Source organism: Alexandromys fortis, unplaced genomic scaffold (assembly GCF_014885135.2).
Source record: "Alexandromys fortis isolate MF-2015 unplaced genomic scaffold, M_Fortis_MF-2015_v1.1 scaffold_341, whole genome shotgun sequence".
Taxonomy (NCBI): domain Eukaryota; kingdom Metazoa; phylum Chordata; class Mammalia; order Rodentia; family Cricetidae; genus Alexandromys; species Alexandromys fortis.
In genome coordinates, this window is record NW_026068214.1 from 152,748 (window position 1) to 175,725 (window position 22,978).

General features: G+C 37.8%; 1 protein-coding gene across 6 annotated transcripts in view; it reads right to left on the minus strand.

The window, feature by feature from the left end:
* The window catches only part of Ankhd1 (ankyrin repeat and KH domain containing 1), a 118,185-nt gene that overhangs the window by 10,565 nt on the left and 84,642 nt on the right, over positions 1 to 22,978 (minus strand). For all 6 annotated transcript variants that reach the window (XM_050130375.1, XM_050130374.1, XM_050130373.1 and 3 more), the window contains 11 exons: positions 22,736 to 22,878; positions 22,234 to 22,447; positions 19,960 to 20,135; positions 19,629 to 19,791; positions 15,834 to 15,929; positions 14,349 to 14,465; positions 10,303 to 10,474; positions 8,800 to 9,253; positions 8,350 to 8,490; positions 6,663 to 6,812; positions 4,771 to 6,377 (listed from right to left, as the gene is read on the minus strand). In XM_050130375.1, coding sequence (XP_049986332.1) covers positions 4,771 to 6,377; positions 6,663 to 6,812; positions 8,350 to 8,490; positions 8,800 to 9,253; positions 10,303 to 10,474; positions 14,349 to 14,465; positions 15,834 to 15,929; positions 19,629 to 19,791; positions 19,960 to 20,135; positions 22,234 to 22,447; positions 22,736 to 22,878 — 3,433 coding nt within the window. The remainder of the gene's footprint in view (positions 1 to 4,770; positions 6,378 to 6,662; positions 6,813 to 8,349; positions 8,491 to 8,799; positions 9,254 to 10,302; positions 10,475 to 14,348; positions 14,466 to 15,833; positions 15,930 to 19,628; positions 19,792 to 19,959; positions 20,136 to 22,233; positions 22,448 to 22,735; positions 22,879 to 22,978) is intronic.

Consider the following 22,978-nt stretch of genomic DNA (forward strand, 5'->3'; position numbering starts at 1 on the left):
TCTTAGAGAAGCTAAATAAGAAGGAGAACCCAAAGAAAAACATATAGGCATCCTCCTGAATATTAACCTTCATCAGGCGATGAAAGGAGACAGAGACAGAGACCCACATTGGAGCACTGGACTGAAATCTCAAGGTCCAAATCAGGAGCAGAAGGAGAGAGAGCACGAGCAAGGAACTCAGAACTGCGAGGGGTGCACCCACACACTGAGACAATGGGGATGTTCTATCGGGAACTCACCAAGGCCAGCTGGCCTGGGTCTGAAAAAGCCTGGGTTAAAACTGGTCTCGCTGAACATAGCGGACAATGAGGAATACTGAGACCTCAAGAACAATGGCAATGGGTTTTTGATCCTACTGCACCTATTAGTTTTGTGGGAGCCTAGGCAGTTTGGATGCTCACCTTACTAGACCTGGATGGAGGTGGGTGGTCCTTGGACTTCCCACAGGGCAGGGAATCCTGATTGCTCTTTGGGCTGATGAGGGAGGGGGACTTGATTGGGGGAGGGGGAGGGAAAGGGGAGGCGGCGGTGGGGAAGAGACAGAAATCTTTAATAAATAAATAAATTAATGAAAAAAAAAAGAAATGTTGAATCCTTTGAAACTGGAGTTATGAGCTGCTATGGAATCAGACCTAGAACCTTTGTAAGAGCAACAAATACTCTAAACTGCCTACTGAAACACCTCTCCAGCCTTTTTTCTTTTTCTTTTTAAAAAATTATTTTTTTCCCTGACTGGCCAGGAACTCACTATGTAGACCAGGAAGGCCTTGAACTTTGCCTGTCTCTGACTCCCAGGTTTTACACTTAAAGACATAAACCACCATGTCCAGCCAAAAAAAGTAGTTATTATCTGTGGGACCATGGTCTACATTCTGTCAATTATATTTTAAACAAACGCTGATTGGCCAGTAGCTAGGCAGGAAGTATAGGCAGGATAACCAGACAGGAACTAGAGGCAGGTCAGTGAAACAGGAGAAATCGGGGAAGAGGAAAGCCCATTCTCTCTGCAGTTGTGAGCCCGCCACAGAAGAAGCAAGATGTGACTGTCTCGCTGAAAAAGGTATCACGCCATGTGGCTAGCACAGATAAGAATAACGGGGTAATGTAAGTTATAAGAGTTAATAAGAAGCCTGAGGTAATGGGCCAATCAGTTTATGATTAATGTAGACCTCTGTATGATTTCTTTGGGACTTAATGATTGCGGGAGCCAGGCAGGACAGAAACCCCCGATAACAATTATCAACATAAAAAGTTATCAAAAATTATCTTAAGAAGATACTTTTAAAGAAATGATTTCCCCATCATTAAGGAAAATGGCTTTGGTATATAATACACAAATCCATTTAAAAAGCATAAAAAGAGCGATAGAGAAATAGCTCAGTTGGTAAAGCAGATGCTGTATAACAAAAAAAAAAAAAAAAAGGGCCTGAATTTGATCCCAAGTACTCAGGCTCAGTAGAATGAATAGGTAACCCCAGCACTGAAGAGGATCCCAAGGGGTTGCTGGCCAACCAGACTAGCCAAGTTACTAATCTCAAGGTTCAGTGAGAGATCCTGTCTCAAATAATAAGGAGGAGAGGGATTGGTGATTGGGTAAGCAGTCAAGAGCTCTTGCCATCACACCTAATGATCTGCGTTTTCATCTCAGGAACCCATGTTGGAGAAAGAGAACTAATTCCTGTAAGTTGTCTTCTAACCTCTACATGTATGCTGAGGCAGACACATAGACACAGACACAAAGACTAAATGTAGTATGTATGTATGTATAAAGTACAGAGGGACTGAACTCAAGAGATTGATCAGAATTCCTCAGTACTATTGCTGGCGACTCACACTGTCTGTAACTCTAGTATCAGGGAATCTGACATTCTTTTCTTACCTGAGAGTACTTGCATAAGGTACACATATATGCATGCATACATAAATGAAAATAAAAGAAATAATTGCTGGAGAACTACTGAGGAGGACATCTGACATTTATCCTCTAGTCTCCAGGTGCATGACTATATACCCCCCATCCCTCATTTTTCTCCCCATAAGGACAATCAAAGAAAAATATTCCCTATTAAGCTCTAAACACACTAACAGTGAGTTCTTTCACACTGAGGTTTCTGAAAATTTCTACTAGTTTCTCAAAGTGATAGAATAGTCACAATAGATGCTTATTTACAAAAAAAAAAAAAAAAAAAAGAGAAAAAAAAAAGAAAGAAGGGCTGGAGAGATCGTCTATAGTTTAAGCGCATTGCCTGAAGTGCCAAAGGTCCTGAGTTCAATTCCCAGCAGCCACATGGTGGCTCACAACCATCTGTAATGAGGTCTGGTGCCATCTTCTGGCCTGCAAGCATACATGTAGACAGAGTATTGTATACATAATAAATATAAAAAAAAAAAAAAAAAAAGAAAGAAGGTACGAAGAAAAGAAAGGAAAAAAGAAATATGTACATGATAGTTTGGGTAATAGTTTTGCAAGGTTATAGATATATTTGAAAAATAACAGCAATGTTTCTCTGAAAAGACAAGTAAATCTAAACATATCTGAAATAAAAGTTAAAGTTACAACATATCCAGAACAACATAAGCTAGTAGTGTACAACTATCAAAAGGGCACCATGGACTGACTAAAGAGCAGTTTCCCAATTAGAACAGAATGTTAAGTGGCAGTAGTGTTTCCTTCCAATACTTTTTTCATTATGTGTTTGTGTGTATTTGTGTATGTGCACACGAATCCAGAAGAGGGCTTCAGATCTCATGGAGCTGGAGTTACAGGCAGCTGTGAGGCACATGATGTGGGTGCTGGAAACTGAATTCAGATCTTCTGGAAGAGGAGATATTGCTCTTAACAGCTGACTCTCTCCAACTTCCAAGAGTTTTATCTTATTTATTATTATTATTACTACTACTACTGGTTTTTCGAGACAGGGTTTCTCTGTAGCTTTGAAGCCTGTCCTGGAACTAGCTCTTGTAGACCAGGTTGGCCTTGAACTCACAGTGATCCACTTGCCTCTGCCTCCAAAGTGATGAAATTAAAGGCATGCACCACCGCCTGGCTTTATTTTCCTAAAAATAATTTATTCATTTTTATTTTATGTGCATTTTTTTTTGCCTGCCATGTATGGCTGTGTGAGGGTGTCAGAGCGTGGAATTACAGATAGTTGTGAGCTGTCGTGTGAGTACTGGGAATTGAACCTGGGTCCTCTGGAAGAGCAGTCAGTACTCTTAATCACTGAGTCATTTCTCCAGTCCGTTTTGTTTTTATGTATCTGGATGTTTTGCCTTGCTTGCATGTTCTTTATCACTACTGTGGGTCACCAGACTTTTATTTCATTTTTTAAAATTAATTTATTTATGTGTATGGGTGTTCTGTCTGCATGTATGTCTGTGCACCATATACATGCCTGGTACCTATGGAGGCCAGAAAGGGGTGCCAGATCCTCTGGGACTGGAGTTATAGATAATTGTGAGCTGCTGTGGGTGGTAGGAACTGAATCCTGGGTTCTCTGTAAGAGCAGCTAGTGCTCTTAACTGCTCTCTCTAGTACCCACATTTTCATTTGAGACAGGATCTTGATATGTAGTTCAGGTTGGCCTAGAACTTGTGATTCTACTATCTCAGTTCCTAAGTGATGCAATTACAAGTGTATGCTACTAAACCTAATTCTCAAACGATTTTTTTTTTTACCGTAAGTTTCGAAATAATTTCAGATATTAAAAATTTCTCATTTTTCAGTATAGTACAGACTGGACTGAAATTTTGTTCTTATTCTCTGTGAAATAGATTTCCTCTTTCAAATATCTCCAAGTCAAAACTGGCTGCCAATCCATCTACATATTTTTTTTATTGTATCAGTAGCTAATAGTTATTTTTTCCTTTGACAATTTCATACAAGTATCAAATGCATTATTACTCTCCCTTTGACAATCACTTATTTCACTCCTAACCCAACCAACCCCACATCTTCTATACAAATCTTCTATACATATTCATTGGGTTTTATTTAATGTCCTACAAAATTTTACTAGGGCCATTTGCGTGACCCTGAGTTTGGAACTATCTGAGCCTGGTGGGTTCACCAGTGGGTATACAACTGGATGCTATGCCTACCCTCTCTTAGAATCTGTTGGCTGCCAATAGAGAGCAGCAGGAGCTCTGAGAGCCCCTTCTCCACCACAGCAGCATCTAATTTCTAGGTCAAGAAGTCAAAGCCAGACAGTGGTTCATGACTATGATCCCAGCACTCTGGTGATATAGGAACACTGCTATGAATTTAAGGCCAGTGTGGCTACAGAAGGAGACCTTGTCTCCAACAACAACAAAAACAAAATCTATTGAGTTAGCACATGACCAGAATCTCTTCCATAGCTGAACCTAATGATGTAAAAGATACTGAGCACATTAGTGTAATATAAAGTAATATGAATGATGGAGCAATGTGCAGTTCTAATGTTTTCAATCAGAAAAACAAATAATCATTATGATTTAAAAAAAATCTATAAATTTGGAATCCTTGAGGTATGCTATGGATCCTTTTTATTAATATAATGGACATCAACTTCCAAAAGACTGAACCAATACAAGGTATAATCTTACTGTTAGGTACAGAAATACAAAAGAATGAAATAGCTTATTTTATGTGATTTACATACAGCAATAAATGGCCGCTTTAAAGCATTTCTTTAAGGTTATGCAATATTAGGTGCAAAATAAGTACTTATTAGCTTAGAAGGTGAGTTATAACAGCCCCATATTTAACTACAATACTTAATGACTTACCAACTGGACTGGTAGAAACTCTCTGGGAGGGTGGTCTGAAGCCAGGTGCCTTAGAGTTGTCAGGGTGCACATTTTCCAAGTGTCCAAGTACAGAGTTACTCAGGAAAGCTGACTGAACAGTGAAAGAGGCATCTGCAGCAACTCTTGAGGGCAGTGGGCCATCTCCCCACCCTTGGTTAGCTGACACCTGGCTGCTATCAAAAAGACTACTGAAGTGATTAAAGAGTGTAGCAGGGCCAAATGGAGGTTGCAAAGACTTATTTGCTGGGTTTATGTGCATCTGAGAACCATTCATAATATTCACAGCTGATGAAAGCTGCACTGCAGCTGGTGGGCCTTGAGGTGGTGTTAAAGGAACAGGATTGGTAACAAAAATTGATTGGGGATCTTGGTGTATAGTTGCATTTGGTAGCACTGAGTAAAAAGAACCTCTGGGCTGCATTCGATGAGAAACTCGAGGTGTTGGTACAGTTAACTGAGGTAAATTACCAGTGTCCTGATTATCAGCAGTGGTCAATCTAGGTGATGCCAAAGTTAATGGAGTTTGTTCTGAGTTAGAGGCAAAAGGCATTGACATAGGATTTAAATCAGACACATTGGATGGCTGTCCTTCCTCTTGTGTATTATTGGAGGGAGGAGAAGGACTACTGGATGGGTGAGTTTCTGGAGCTCCTGAGGTGTTGCTGGCAGAGCTATTACAACTGTTTGCAGTTGGTGTACATAGGTTTGTCAAAGGCTGGTCCTGTGTAGACACTTTCTCTTTGGGAGGTGGTATGGCAGAGAAAGACTCTATCTTTTGTGAAGAAAGTTGTACTTGAGGAGTAGTTGCAGGTATAAATGTGGTGGTAACTTGTCCACTAGTGGTAGATGTGGAGGAGACAGAAGGCAAGGAACTACTAGTACTTGTCACAGAGGAAATCACCGTTGCTGGAGGGCTGGTCTTAGGCACACAAGCAAACAACTGCTTTCTGACCGATGAAGGAGTTCGAGTATTAGTCATACATAGCTGCTGATTGGCAGCAACCACAGAAGAGACAGTGATAGGACAACTGGCATTAGGTAGTCCAGGAGATTCTGATGGTAAAACAGGTCCATTCTGGTTAGGTAGACGGGCTGTATTATTATGCTTTGGAGAACTATTTGTATTGCCAGGATTCACAGGTCTCACTGGGAATGGTCCCCAAGTGTTAGGTGAGGGTGAGAAGGTTCCTCCAAACTGTGCCATGGGTAAGCGAGGATGGCGAATCTGTTGCATAGTCTGAGCAGCCAGCAGAGCAAAATGAGGATGAGGGTAAGCTAGGGGAAGAGAAACTGGGAAAGGAGATCGCACATTTGTTGGCACATTCTTGCTAAGTTTATTAGTGGGCTGGAAGGTAGATAATGTTGCTGCCTGTGATGTTACAAGAGCTGGAGCACCCAAGGGAAATGCATTCTTGCTGGAAGTTGCTGCAGTGCCTACTCCAGATGAGAAGTTTGTATGAATGGACTTGGTGCTGGCAGGTGTCCTGATATGGTTTTTAGGAATCAAGTCTTCTAGTTCCTTTGCAGGATCTTGAATAAGTGCATTGATAAGTTGAACTGCGTATCTTGTTGATTCTGTACCACCCCTGGAGAACAAATGAAATAAGGCCAACAATATGAAAAACAACAGACCTTAGGTAATCTTTTTTATAACAGAAATTTTTTTACAATACATTTTGTTTTTTCCCTAGATAATCTTATGATTCAACTTTTCCACCTGGTGTTGACCCCAGGGCTTAATATATGTTAAGCAAGAAATTTACCACTGAGCTATATCCCAACTCTCAAATAAAATTCCTATCTACTAAAAGTATACTTCTTATAAAATTTTGATTCAAAACTAGTAATATATGTCACTTTATAACAGTTACCTTATTGTAATCATTCTCTCTCCATTCTTATCTTTTTGTTTATCCACATCAATATGGGCACCAGTAACATCTTGTATTGCTGTAATGTTACATCCTCCTCTTCCCATTATTCTGGACACCACTGAGGCTGGAACAGATAATTTCTTTGACCTATAAAATGAAGACTGCCCATGAGCTTATGAAATCTAACATCTTTAAATAATAAATATTGAAATAAAAAGATGTCTAAGTATACTGATGGAATTTTTTTAGAATATTCTTGATCCTTAATTAAATTCTTATTTTAGAAACTATTATTGTATTGAATTTAGTTGAGGAAAATTAGATTAAAAACTAAATTGCCATTTAAAACAAAAATCCTAAGTGGGACATGGTGGTGCATGCCTTTAGCCCTAGTACTTGGGGGGCAGAAGTAGGGGGATCTCTGAGTACGAGGCTAGTCTGGTCTACATTGTGAGTTCCAGAATAGCAAGAGATACTTATTAAGACTCAAAACACACACACACACACACACACAAACACAAAAAACCAAAAGACAATGAACAAAGGGGGTCAAGACCATGATGAGGAAACCCCAGAATCAACTGACCCGAGCTAGTGGGAGATCACTGACACCATACTGACAACTGGGGAACCTGCATAGAATTAGGCCCCCTGAATACAGGCAACAATGGTGTGGCTTGGGCAGTATATGGGGCCACTGGCAGTGGAACCAGGATCTAACTCTAATGTATGAACTGACTTTGTGGAGCCCATTCTCTATGGAGAGATACCTTGCTCAGCCTAGACATGGGGGAGAGGGGGCTTGGTCTTGCATCAACGAGGTGATGGGACAGACTCAGCTGACTTTCCCAGGAGAGGCCTTACCCTCTGAAGATGGGGTGGGGAAGAAGACTGGGGGAGTGGGAGGAGAGGAGGGAGGAGGAATTGGGATTGGCATGGAAGGAAGGAAGGAAGGAAGGAAGGAAGGAAGGAAGGAAGGAAGGAAGGAAGGAAGGAAGGAAGGAAGGAAGGAAGGAAAAAAGGAAAGAAGGAAAGAAGGAAGGGGAAGGCAGACAGACCAAAAATCCTATTTAGTTCACTCATAATGTAAGCATTCAAATCTGCTCAAAATAACACAAGTCAACTAATCTGCAATTAACATGCTTTCTCTTTCTAAATTCAGGGCTATATAGTGAAACTCTGCTTCAAAAACAAAACAAAATATACACTGAGTAATATAGGCTAGCTTGTAATTTTAAACAATAAATAGTTCATATTTAGCAATTTTAAAAGGTCTGAAATATGCATGTAAATTTTATATATTGTTTCTAATTTTGTTTTGGTATATTCTGAGTTTAGTATGGTATTAGAGTTTGCAATGATGGTTACATTCAAATTATAAAATAGGTAACCATGTCATAAAAGATGGGGAATTTTAAGCCAGGTGTGTTGATATACCTGTAATCCTATCACTTGGGCAGCAGAGGCAGGTGGGTTAGGAATTTAAGGTTAGCCCTGGCTGTATATCAAATTTAAGGTCAGTATGGGTTGCATCAGATCCATACAAAAAACAAAAACAAAGTAAAATAAAAAGCCACTGTGGTGGCTTACTTGGAAAGCGAAGGTGGGGTGGGGTAAGGGGTAGGGAGGGGCTGGGGCAAACAAGAAAGTAAATAAACTAACAGATGAGATTAATCCTACTTACCTTCTAACAACTTCTTTCCACCCTTCTTCTCTTTTCTGACCCCTTTTAGGACTAGTGAGATTCAGTTTCATGGTTGGAGAACTTAATGGCAATGACTTGTAGCTTGCTGACAAGGAATTAGAATTCACTTCACCTTCAAGGCTGAGAAAAGGGAATTACAGAATTCAACAAAAGATATATTTAAGATAGACATTCAAGAGACTACATAGACAAAATTGTAATGAAATAATTTTTTAAACTTCAGACTAAGAATCTTATAAAATATCTACTAATCTTTACAATGAACACATGATTAAGAGGACAGAGATGATTTTAGTTTTGAAGACTAGAGACAAGATAATATTGCAAATACTTTAATACAACTTGTACATAGATGACATACTGTGAAATTTTATGCCAGGCATGAAATAAAAGCAGTGAATATCGAGTTAACAAAATAGAAAAATTTACCATGTCTGAGTCTTGGAAGTGGCAGTAATTGTCTTTTCTTCTTGAGAACTGAGAACTGTGGGGCCCCTTCTGTCACTGGTGGAATTCACATCCACAGTGAAATTTAACTCTTGGCTTTTACCACCACTACTGCTCTCACTGTTGCAGTCTGTGCTATCTAAGTTATCTGAATCACTATTCCCGCCTGTACCACCACCTCTAGGTTCTCCATTTATTTTATTTTTATCTGCTTTTTGTTGTGCTAAAGATATATGGGGTTCAGGTAAAATTAAATGTGCTGTGGGAGGGGACTCTTTTGTCTTATTTTTCTTATTTTTCCGATTGGTGCTGGGGGTTGTCACTACATTGGCTCTTTTTTTCCCAAATACATTTGTGAACGTGGCAGACGTAGCAGAGATTCCAATTGTAGTGGTCGTGGTTGCACTCGGAGGCTCTATGGGGATTTCTTGCTCCACTGAAATTATTAAAAAAAAAAACAAAAATCATCACAATAAGAGTCAAAGATCTCAAAACAAACTGTGACAGAATAATGCAATAATTCATAATAAACCAATTGATTAGGTTATATTTTCCTTTTCACTAAGAAATCCTTACTGTTGTTAGAATATTCTGATGTATAAATTGGTGTAAAATACATATACCAGTAGTATTCTATATTTTAAAATGATTAATTTTATGTGCATTGGGTTATTTTGTCTGCATGTATGTCTGTGTGAGGGTGTTGGATTCCCGAGAACTGGAATTAGACAGTTGTGAACTGACATGTGGGTGCTGGGAATTGAACTTGGGTACTCTGGAAGCATAACCAATGAGTGCTCTTAACCACTGAGCCATCTCTCCAGCTCTACTATTAGTATTCTTACAACTGATAATACAAGTTCTACAAACTATTAAAAAAAACAATATAGTTTGAATTTAGGAAAAATCTCGAATAGTATTGAGGAATTAGGATTCAAATAGAATACAATTAATTGCCTACTCCAAGAATTACCAGGTTGAACCATAAACATCTCAACTGACAAGTCTATCCTCCATGGTTTTAAACCTTAACCTTAGCTAAGAATTTACTAAGGAATTATTCTAATCAAGGAAGTTAGAGGTAGAAAAGAACCTGAAGGAAAACTGACAAACCTTTTACTGTACCCTTAAATATATACAAGGTTGACATAAATTACACACCACCTCTTTAAGTAAGTCAGGCTTGCTTTCACCTTTTCTTTATTAGTTTGTACTGTAAAGCATTTAGTATAATTTGCTATAAAAGCCAACTATTAATTTCAGATTAAGTAATGAAACCCTTAAGAGTGACCCCCAAAAGGTTAATTTAAATTTTACTTATTATTTTTGTTTATTTAGAAACAGGGTCTTTTTATGTAGCTTCGCCTGACCTTGAATTCATGGCAATTCTCCTATCTCAGCATCCTTTGTGACAAGATTACAGGTTTAATCTACAATGCTAACAAAGGATAATTTTATATTTAATTCAGATGAGTCATTTTTTACCATCTTCATCATTGTCCTCTTCATCTTCACCCTCTGGTTGTTCTGAATTCTCTTTTGGTTTGTTCTCCTCATCTTCTTGTTTCCTTTTCTGCTCCTCTTTTTTCTTTTTTCTCTTTTCTTTTCTTTTCTCTCTTTTAGCAGCAAGAGCTTGCTTTCTGCTCTCTTCTCTTGACTGTGAATAAAGTGTATCATTTAATTTAATAATGTAAAAACATTTATTATTTATTTTTTTTAGATTTATTTTGTATATAGGCTTCTTTCCACCATTTGGCAGTTCTGGTGCCTGAGGAGATCAAAATCAGGCATGAGATCCTCTAGATCTGGAATTATGGATGGATAAAGCCACCAATGTGGGTGCTGGAGACCGAACCTGGGTTTTCTACAAGTGTAACAACACAAGTGTTCTTAACAGCCGAGTCATCTCTCCATCTGCAATAATGTAGTAATTTAAAATACTAAATTTCCCATGGATGCCAGTCTCAAACATTTATAAAAGCCAAAAAAAAAAACACCCACCAAATTGGGTGTCATCAAAATTAAATAATTTTTATGATTCAAATGATCAACAATGAAAAAACAACATATAGGATACCAAAAATACATATAATTTATCTGATAAGGAACATGTATACCTAAAATATACAGACATCTCTTATTATTCAATAATAATCAAATAACCTAATTGAAAAGTGAACTAACAAGCAGGGGTTACAGCTCAGTGATAGAGTACTTGCTGAACATGTGGTAGTGGTAGACAAGACATCAAGTAAGACTGGATGTGCTGGTATACACCATAATCCCAGAGCTCAGGAGGCAGAAGAAAAACAGCTGAAGAGTTCAGGGACAGCCTGGATAACACAGTGAGATCCTGCCTCTGAACTAAACTATTAAGTGAAAAATAAATTGCCTTTTACACTGAATTTTGAAATAAATAAAACTATATATTAACATGTAAAAATTCTGTCAGTTATTCCTTAATATGGCTACTGAAAATAAATGGGAAGGGTTGAAGAGATGGTTTAGTGCTTGAGTATATACTGCTCTATAGAGGTCACAAGGTTTGGTTTCCAGCACCCACAGTAGGACAGCTTACAGGTGTCTGTAACTCTAATTTTAGGGAGATCTGTTGACTTTGGGCACTGCACACATATCATTAAAAAGAAAACAAGATAAAACAACAACAACAAAAAAACAGGCTAGGTATGGTGGCACATATACTTGGGAGGCAGAGGCAGGTTTATTTCTGGGTTTCAAGTCAGCCAGTGTGACACAAAAAGGGCCTGTCTTAAACAGGGTCGGGGGCGGATGATCTAAAATAGATTGTGGTGACTTATGAATGCATAAGTCAATGAATATACTACACTGATTTGTATAAGCTTAAATGGGTAAATTCCGATATAAGAATTTAATCTTGCCAGGTGGTGGTGGATGCCTTTAGTCCCAGCACTTAGGAGGCAGAGGCAGGCAGACCTCTGAGTTTGAGGCAAGCCTGGTATACAGAGCGAGTTCCAGGACTGGCTCCATGGCTACTGAGAAACCCTTGTCTCAAAAAACCAAATCCCCCAAAAAGAATTTAATCTCATTAAAAATATAGAAAAATACAATTTTATGGCACATATTTGCCTAAAACACAACTATCATAATCTTTATAAAGGACTGACAAATTTCACTGAAAAAGTGCTGAGATTAAGCAGGGCACACGCCTTTTATCCCAACACTTGGGAGGCAGAGGCAGGTGGATCTCTGTGAGTTCTAGGACAGCCAAGGCTACACAGAGAAACCCTTTCTTAAAAAACCAAAAGAAAAAAAAAAGTTGAGAAGAGACTAACATAAAATTAGAAATCGTTTCCCTGCCCCTCCCCCCAGAGGTGGTAGAGATTGTGAATCTAGCTTTTAACGACTGAGCCATCTTTCTAACCTAAAATTTCCCTGCTTTATGAAAAATTTAAAGCCCCATTTAGAACTCTTCATCACCTTTCGGTTTTGCTAACATCTGTGATTAACAAGAAAAAATAAGCTTTTACTTTCACAAGACAGTTAACAGTAACAGATGCTTAGCATTGTCTGGGATTAGAGAAAACATGTTACTTATATTTCTAGGAAAATTATGCAAAAAAGGCTCATCAGAAGAAAAATTATTTTTCAGCTGGGCTGGGCCTGGTGATATAGGCTTATAATTCCAGCTGTTTGATTGGATGAGTAGGACTGCAAGTTCAAAGGCCTTCGTAAGCATGAAGTAAGTATATGACTACCCTTGGAAACTTGGTAAGATGCTGTCTTGATTTTTTTTTCCCCCTCAGAGATAATGTTTCTTTATGAAACCATTCTGGCTGTCATAGAACTTTCTGTGTAGACCAGACTGGTCTTGAACTCACAGAGATCCACCTGCCTCTGGCTCTGGAATAATGTTGGAATTAAGGTGTGTGCCACCACCTCCTGGCCTGATCCTGTATTGAAATAAAAGCAAAAAGGTTGGTGATATAGCTTAAGGATAGAGTGCTTGCCTACCATGCCTGAAGGTAGAATACTTCCTGGCATGTGCAAGGATCCAGGTTTAATCCCTAGCACCACAAACATACAATTAAATTAAAATGGAAACAACAAAAACAAAGAGCAACAAAACAAAATGAGCTGCATAGGTACATTCTTGCAATACCAGCACTTGAGAGCCCAAGGTAAACATATTGCTATGAATTCATTTCTATCAGAGGCATAGTGAGTTCTGGTCCAGCCTTGGCTAAGAGTACGTTCCTGTCTCTGAACATGGATAAAAATAAAAATAAAAAAATGTATATGATTCTTTCCCAGTCTGGCTTCTGTAATCAAGCACATGAAAATATTAAAATCAATTTCCTAATGACAAGACTTTTAAGGGTTTTTTTTGCTTTTGCTCATTATAATACAATGAATGACATTGCACACATCTTTTTATCTTAAATTTATTATTAGTAGTACTACAATTACAAGTATACCATAAGTGTGTATTTGTATACACAGTGTATCATGGGGGACAACATTGTAGAGTTGTCCTTCCACTTTTATTTGGCTGCCGGGGATAGAACCCTGGTTGTTAGTTTTGCAGCAAGTGCTTTTACTTATTGAGCCATCTTTGTGGCCATCCATATTCACACTTTTGATTATGTGCCTCTTGTTGGATTTCTAAAAATGCATAGTTGAGAATACATATCCTTCTTATTAATTTGTAGAAATCATACTACATGGTAATTTCTTTGTGAATCTGTTCAAATACTTTTAGTCTCCCTTCTTTTTCTAGTTCCTCCCTTCTTTCATTTATTCATTCATTCATTTTCAAGAAATAGTCTAACTATGTTGCTCTGTCTGGTCTGAAACTCTCAGAGGTCTGCCTGCCTCTGCCTCCCTAGTACTGTGATTAAAGCTGTTTAACACCATGCCTGGCCTTGATTGAACTGATATTTTAGCACAGGGTGTCTTGTAGTACCCAGGCTGGTCTTAAACAAATCATCTTACTTAATCCTCAGGTTGGAATTATAGATATGTACTACCATACCCAGCTTTCACTATTTTTCACCTATTTATTGGAGATTTCTATTTCTTTTTGAGTCATAGTGTCAGAAACACAAACTGGGCTTTTAATTCTTAAAATCTTTTCCATTGTCTCACACATCCTGACAGTGCTGGGAACAAACCTAGGATTTCCCTTATCACCTAGACAAGTCACCTCTAGCCCTTACATACTCTAGTAGGAAATATAATAAGCTACTCTAATCCAAATCTTATAATAAATAAAGGATTGATTTTAGTGTTTTAGTATATTTCTCAGAGTAATGTTAAAAGCACTTAACTTAGATAGTGATAGCATGTGACAAACAGACTTGACTAAAAATCTAGTCCCTCAATTACATGGTCCCGATATTTATTTTGATAGTTCAGAATATAAACTTTACAAAGAAAGTCTATTAATAATTACCTTTTAATCATATTATGTTAAAGACTACTATTCATACAGCCAATACATTAATAAATAAAATAAATTTGATTTCTAACAGAATGCTCATTCTACTCACCTTTTCCAGATCAAGTTCTTTTAGGAGAATGCTTGCATTTTTATTTGCTTCTGCAGCCTGCTGGTCTTTGGCCTTCACAATTGTCTCAACACATTGGTGACACTTTTTCAGCAGTTCCTGCAGGTCAAAATACAATTATATAAGTGTAAAAATATTTAAAATAGGTAGAGTTGACTAGAAAGGTCCACAAGTTAAACCTTAAACAACTAAAAATTGGCTAAATCAAATTAACTTAAACTTTGAATTCAGTTCTATATCAATCTTTCATAAGAATGAAACACCTTTAAATATTTTTTTTTTCTTTTTGAGACAGCATCTCAGTCCAAACTAGCTTCCAACCCATTAAACTGTTAAGGCTGTCCTTGAGCTTACGTTGCTGAACCTCCTTCCTCGGAACCAAGTGTTGGAAATAATGGCAAGCAACTACTACATGTGGCAAGTTTTTTTTTTTTTAAATTTAAAGAGATATCACTCCTTATGCAGTTCTGGCTGCCCTCAAACTTCTAGCAATCCCCCGCTTCTTCCTCTCAAGTACTGGGATTATAAGTGTGCATTACCATGTAAGACAAATGGTGTAAAACAATCCTTTTCTACACTATGAATATGTATTACTCTCAATGGTTACTAAAAAGCTGACAGGCCTATAGCTGGGCAGGAAGTTAGGCAGGAAGGCTGAGAATGATGGGAAGGAGGGTAGAGTCAGGGGAGACGCCAGCCAGCAACCTGCCCAAGAGATAAGACATGCTGGAGGACAGGTAAAACCGCAAGCTATGTTGCAATACATAGATTAATAGAAATTTAAGTGTAAGGGTTAGCTAGTAATAAGTCTGAGCTATCAGCTGAGCATTTGTAATTTATATTTGGCCTCTGAGTCAGTTATTTGGGACTAGGCAGTCAGGAAAGGAAAAGTCCGTTTACAGAAAAAGGCATCTTTTTTTTTTTAAATTCTTATTTATTTATTATGTATACAATATTCTGTCTGTGTGTATCTCTGCAGGCCAGAAGAGGGTATCAGACCTTATTACAGATGGTTGTGAGCCACCATGTGGTTGCTGGGAATCGAACTCAGGACCTTTGGAAGGGCAGGCAATGCTCTTAACCACTGAGACATCCCTTTTTTGCAGGGGGAGTGAAGCGGGGACTTTTTGAGACAGGGCTACTCTGTGTAACAGCCCTGACTGTTTGGGAACTCACTCCGTAGACCAGGATGTCCTTGATCTCCCAGAGATCCTCCTGTTTCTGCCTCCTCAGTGATGGGATTAAAGGCGTAAACCACCAACACCCAGTAAGACCCATGTTTTAAACTTTAGATGACAAAAAGACTGTTTTTTGTTTGGTGATGGGGACTGAACTCATGGCTTTCTGCCAGCTAAGCATATACTCTTATCACTGAGTACATGTCCAGTGGAAACAAGTTCTTAATTATACTTCTTGGCATATAAGGCCAAAGAATGAAAATGTGTTTCAACAGCACAGTAAACTTACCTTATCTGTAATTGTTGCTATGTATCTCATGCATTCTATATCAGATGGAAATTGATTGACTTCCTTCACCAAATACTGAACAACTTTTACATGACCCTATAAAAAACAACAAAAAAAAAACACAAAATGATCCTTTGAAACTTTTAACTTAATGTGAAAAATTAACACTTTAAAATAGTGTACTAAATTTATAATTAAAATTTTGAAAACATGGATAGTTTAGTTCATAAACAGGAAAAGGTACATATAATATACTCAAGAATATATGGTGGTATATGTCTTTAATTCCAGCAACTTTGAAGCCAGTTTGGTTTACATAATAAGTTTCAGGAGAGTTAGGGCTACATAAAGATAACTTATCTCCACTCCCCCCCAAAAAGCAAGCAACCAAACAAGACATTAATTATTCCATTTCCCACAGAAAGCAGGAAAGTATTATTGAAAATATTATTTTATATAATAGACCTACTAATAAGGTAAAAATGGGCAATATGAAATGATATTATATAATGGGCACTAAGTCTTTAAACACCAATTTTCCAGGTTTCAAAGTATTATTTTGGTTTTATCTTAATAATAAACATGATGGTCTACAAAATTTTTTCTGAGTTTTATGACTTGCACATAGATAAAATTCTCTTTCCCCAAGACAGGGTTTCTCTGTGTAGCCCTGGTTATCATGGAACTTGCTCTGTAGACCAGGCTAGCCTCAACTCAGAGATCCACTTGTCTCTGAGTGTTAGGATTAAAGGTGTGAGCTGCTTGGCTGATAAAACACTTTCTAAATGTCCTTATGAAGGCTCGAATAGGTAATAAAATTTAAGCACATCTACTTTATAGAACAAAGCTTGCTAAGTTTCCCTTCCTATTAGGGTCCAAAAATATCCTCAAGAATGTGAAAGCACTTGCCACAGAGGCTGACAACCTGAATGTGATTCCCCAGGATCCACATTGTAGGAGAAAACTGAATCCTACAGGTTGTTTTCTGACTTCCATTCCTACACTAACAGACAGACAGACAGACACCCCCCCCCCAAACAAACGAGAGCAAAAGTAATTCCCATACAAACAGGCTTCTTAACTATAACAACAACAAAAAGACATTAGTCTGTTTCTAGACAAGAAAATAGAAAGTAGTTGCACCTGAAATAAGAAGTTAATTGAGCCGGGTGGCGGTAACGGAAGCCTTTAATCCTAGCACTCGGGAGGCGGAGGCGGGCGGATCTCTGTGAGTTTGAGGCCAACCTGGTCTGCAAGAGGTAGTTCCAGGACAAGCACCAAAGCTACAGAGAAACCTTGTCTAAAAAAAAAAAGAAAGAAAAAGAAAGAAAAAAAAAAAAAGAGAAAAAAAGAAAGAAAGAAAGAAAGAAAGAGAGAGAGAAAAGAAAGAATGGAAATTAAATGCAAACAGATACTAGATGATCTTCTAGGGTTAGGAAAACTACCTTTCACCTTTATAGGGTATGAAGCACATAGTATATGAATTGATACAAAGTCATTAAGGTGTGTACAAGGTTTATGTTCTTTGCTCTAAACTAGGCTTTAATTTAAAAAGTTTCTTTTGTTTTGTTTTTGTTTTTCAAGACAGGGTTTGTCTGTGTAAGCCCTGGCTGTCCTGGAACTCGCTTTGTAGACCAAGTTGGCCTCCAACTATTAGAGGCCTGCCTGTCTGTACCTCCTCAGTGCTAGGATTAAATGTATGGGCCACCACTAAGCAAAAGACTGTTAAGTTTAAAAGTATTAGAGGTAGAGAGATGGCTTAGTGTTTAAGAGTGTATACTGTTCTTCAGAGGACCCAAGTGTTGTTCCCAGTATCTAGGATCTAAAGCCTCTGGCCTCCACTTGCATGACCATGCACATACCCACACACAGATATGCACAACACATACACACAATTTTAAATAAATTGGGGGGCTGGAGAAATGGCTCAGTGGAAAAGAGTACTTGCTACTTTGGCAGAAGATGGGGTTTGTTTTTCTGCATGCACATGATATGATGTTTTACAACCATCTGTTATTTTAGTTTTATTGGATACAATGTTCTCTTCTAGCCTTTGAGCATACCAAACATGCATATGATGCACCTATATGCATACAAACATTCTACATATAAGATAATCTTAAACTGGGTATGGTGGCACATGCCTCTAAGTTCAGAACTTATGAGGCAGAGGCTCTGTCAGTTCAGTGGTCTACATTTTGATGAGTTCTGGGCTAGTCAGGGTTATATAGTAAGACTTGTCTTCAAGAAAACATAAAACTAAAATAAATAAATAAACAAAATGAAACCTTAAAACTGGGAGTAAATAGTAGCAAAATGATAGTAATGTTTTTTAGCCCTCTTGGGCATGTTTGAAGATGCAATTACAAACTAAAAAGAAAATAAAATTTCAATTATAAAACTTTTCTCAAACTAGGTATTAGAGAAAAACTCTGAAAAGTCATTTAAAATAAGAAATAAGGAGGAATAGAATGGTAGTCCTGGTTAAGAGTAAGGAAGTAAATTTTCAAAAAAAAAAAAAAGAAATAAAAATAAAAAAGCCTAGCGCATTCTAGGTCATTGATAAAAACAATACAGTACATAAAAAGAGAAGAGCAACATAGACCACATGTGGTACTTTATTATTTGTCATCAATTTAAAGATGTAGGCACTTAAAAAAGGCAGAAAATGAACACACACACACACACACACATATATATATACACACACACGATATGAATTATCCATTTTTCATAAAAGTTTATTCCGTTTCATTCAGAAACAACCATCTGTATATATCTAATGCTTTCCTTAAATGTCATGGTGTGTGTGTGCAAGCATGCACATGTAGAGGCCAGAGCAGGATTCTGGGTGTTTAACTCTATTAATTTTTGCCTTATTGCCTTGAGAAAGGGTTTTTCACTGAACCAGAAGCTAGCCATTCCGCTAGGTTGTTCCTGATCCAAACAATGGAGTTCTAGGAAGGTGTAGCCATGCCTGGCTTTTAATTTGGGTGTTGGGCATTCCGACTGAGGTCCTCTTGCATGCAGAACAAGAATTCGTAGTCACTGCGCCATCTCCCCAGCCCCAAATTTCACGCTTCAGTAGTATGACATAATAAAAGTAAGTCAAGACACTAAATGAATCAACAACAAAGCTGATTATAGTGAAATAGCAAATAATTCTTAGGTTTAGCCACCAATATTGAAAAGACAGCAACATTTTTGTTTGTCTGAGATAAGAACTAATCTATCCCATGCTGGCCTTTAACTTACTTTTATAGCCAAGGCTGGACTGGAACTCTGAAGATACAGAATTCATCTCCTAAATGCTGGTATTATAGGGTGTGCCACCACACCTGGCACTAGTACTATTTGTTTTTGTTTTGTTTTTAAACACAGGATATCACTCTATAGCCCTGGCTGGCCTGGATCTCGTGTAGAACAGGTTGGCCTTGCATTCAGAGATTCTCCTGTCTTTTGTTTCCTGAGGGTGGGATTAAGGCAGGAAACACCACGTCTAGCAATAATTAGTGACTTTGTTTGTTTGGGTTTTCAAAACAGGATTTCACTGTGTAGCCCTGACTGTCCTGGACTCACTCTGTAGACCAAGCTGTCTGGAATTTACAGAGATCCACTTGCCTCTATCACTTTAGTGCTGGGTTTAAAGGCAAGCATCACCACCGCCTGGCAGCAGTGACTTTTATGTGTACATATTCTTAATTCCCCAACATTAGTTTATATTTTGCACAAGGTTTCAACTTATAATTGTTTTAAAATTAATAAATTTTGTCTTTTCTGTATTTGTCATATTACCTTGCGAAATGCTGACATAAGAGGTGTGATTTTTCGGTTGTCTGCTGCATCCACATCAGCACCTGCTTGCACTAGCAATTGTACTACATCAAAATGACCACCATTGGATGCCAGCCAAAGAGGTGTATTTCCCTTCTTGTTACGGACATCAATATGGGCTCCCCTATAAACAAAAAATATCCACAGTCTGTTTACTATAAGAGGTTGATACTCTATGGTTCTCTTTCCATATAACAATGTTTTTAAAATGTTGTTAAGGTTACTTTTAAAAATCCACAGACAGTGAAAGGAATCACTGGAGTTCTACATATATCAAGAGAAATTTACACACCTGTTAATCAGGAGCTCACAAAATTTGTAGTGGCCTTTGTCAGCTGCTATTGTCAAAGCAGTGTCTCTTGAGGAAGGCACAGGAGGGGCATTGACATCTGCTCCTTTATCAAGGAGAACTCTTCCAACCTCTGCATATCCTCCAGAAGCTGCTTCCATCAAGGGAGTAAGACCAGTCTGTTTAAACCAGTAAAGAATGCAATGGAATTTAGTAATTTCTTTAAAAGACTAAACTAATTTATATTTAAGTACATTCTGATTTTCTCTCACAAAAGAACTAAATAACATTCTGTTTTCAATTGTATTAAATTAGCTTTCTGATAGCTCATGTAATCCCAGCTCTTGGGAGGTAGAATCAGAAGGATCAGGATGAGGAGTTCAAGGTAATCCCAGTATTGACCACATGAAATCCTGTCTCAACCAAAATAAATAAATACTTGAATAAATAAATCTTACTAAATAGCAAATGAGAATTGTTAGAATTAATGAGGTATGCCAGAGTACACTCACTTATAATCTTATGCAAGAAGGAAAGCAAAGCCATGCATGGAGATGCCTTAACTCAGCTCTTAGGATGCTGAGGCAGGAAGATTGGGTTTGAGGGAGCTAGAATTACAGAGTCAGTTTGTTCATTCTCTCACCCCTATCCCTTTGAAAGAGTCTTACTTATATAGACCAGCGCTCAAACATGAAGTCTTCCTGCCCCAGCTTCTATAATGTTGTAATCTTAAGACTATGCCACCATGCCTGTCCTGAGTTTTTATCAGACACTTTTCTTCAGCCAGGCATAGTGCCTGTAACTCCATGCACTCAGAAGGTAGAGTCGGGAGGTTAAGTTCAAGTCTAGCCTGGGTTACTGTCTCAAAAACAAAACACAACACAACAAAACAAAAACCCAAATCAAAATGGAAGGAAACAAACAAATAATAATCTCCAAACAGTATGCACCATTCTAGGGCTTTTAATAGGTGACTATACCACAATTAATACTTGAAATTGAAAAGGCCAGCTTTTGGATGTCACATGACCACTGAACACATAAAATCAACAGCAACAGTGGCTACCTACATAAGATTGATCCATCAACATTCCATCATGGATGGCAGAAGGGCTCATAAGGCTCCACCCCTCAGAGTTTATGGTTTCTGGAACAACCACTGGCAGGTAACAAGTCCTTGCTCAAGTAAATACCACCCATGTTCATGAAAACACACACACACACACATACACACATACACACACGTAATGTGTTTTTTGAGACTTATTATGTATACAGGGTTCTTCCTGAATATATGTCTGCAGGTCAGAAGAGGGCACCAGATCTCATTACAGATGGTTGTGAGCCACCATGTGGCTGCTGGGAACTGAACTCAGGACCTATAGAAGAGCAATCAGTGCTCTTAACCTCTGAGCCATCTCTCCAGCCTGCCTATTTTCTTTTTAAACATTTTGTATTACATTTGTTATGTCTTTGTGTGTATGTTCTTGTGTACACAAGTGCTTACCAGGTCAATATGTAGAAGTCAGGATAACCTGATGTAGTTGGTTTTCTCCTTCCACCATGTGGATCTTAGGATGAAACTAAGGTGGCCAGGCTTGATATCCCATACCTTTACATACTGAGCCATCTCACCAGCACCTCACCACCACCACCACACACACATTACATTCATACACATAAATTTTTTAAAAAATAAAAAGGCTGGGAGTAGTAGTGCATGCCTTAATACTAGCATTCAGGAGGCAAATGCAGGAAGCCAGCTTTCTTTGTAGAAAGAGATCAAGTAGGACAGCTACATAAAAAGACCCTAATCTCAAACAAACAAACAAACAAACAAAAAAAAAAAAACCAAACCAAACAAACAAAAAACAAAAAAAATATTAACTGTTAGAAATGAGACAGATGAAATTTCTAGATTTTTCCAATCTTAAATGATATAAGGTTTCAGTTGTCATCTCATTTAAAACCTAGTTTTTTAAGTACCTAATATTTCAAGGTTAAAAAAAGTCCAAGTATTGCTATTTCTAAATTCAAATAGTCATGAATCTCTCAGAATTTATCACTTTAAAACAGATTTTAAATTTTTTTTTTTGTTGGTTAGAGTTTTTACCAGTAGTAAGTAGATGTCTCATTAAATTTTTTTTTAAAATGTTAATAATGTAAATTATTGGCACCATTTAATTCCCTAAATCTGCACTGGAGATAAGCGGAAATGCCATATGTGTTTCCATAAAACTGAAACTGAAAAAATGGGCAAATTATAAAATTTCTTACCTTTGCCCTGTGTTCAACATTGGCTTTGCGATCCAAAAGCAAACTCACTACTTCTGCTCGGCCCTGGAAACAGGCCAGTGTGAGAGCTGTGTTCCGGTTGGTCTCTATTTGTGCATTAATATCTGAACCCATATCAAGCAGCAATTTCACTGCAGGAACATGTCCATTCATTGCAGCCAACATCAGAGGAGAAATACCTAGTTTACTCCCAGTCCTAAGGAAGAAATGTGCTCAGAAAATTAGTATGATACCTTGTGTTTTTAAAAAAGCACAACAGATGAAAATGTCAGTAAAGAAAGATTTCTAACATAGATGTACAGATCTGTCTAAATCAAGAATGGCAAAATCTCATAATATAAAACATAACTCTTAAGGGAAACTGCGAAAGGGATGCAATTTATGGAGAAGAATTAAAAAAAAACACAATTCCTACTTAAGATGCTTAAGACTAAGGTTAAAAACTCAGCAATCGTAAATGATAAGATGAATGAACAGGTGATACCTTGAATTAATTTCTGCCCCAGCATTAAGCAAAATCTTAATAATATTCACGTATCCTCCAGATGCAGCCAGACTCAGTGGTGTATAATCAGACACATTCCTATGTTCTTTATTGGCTCCTCGGGCCAGCAGCAAATCTACTACCTACAAAGTAAAATATGGACAGATAAAACAAGTTTATACCTAGTGCTCAAGTTAAAAATGAAGGAAATACAAACAGAACCTGCAATTTTCTTGTCTAAAT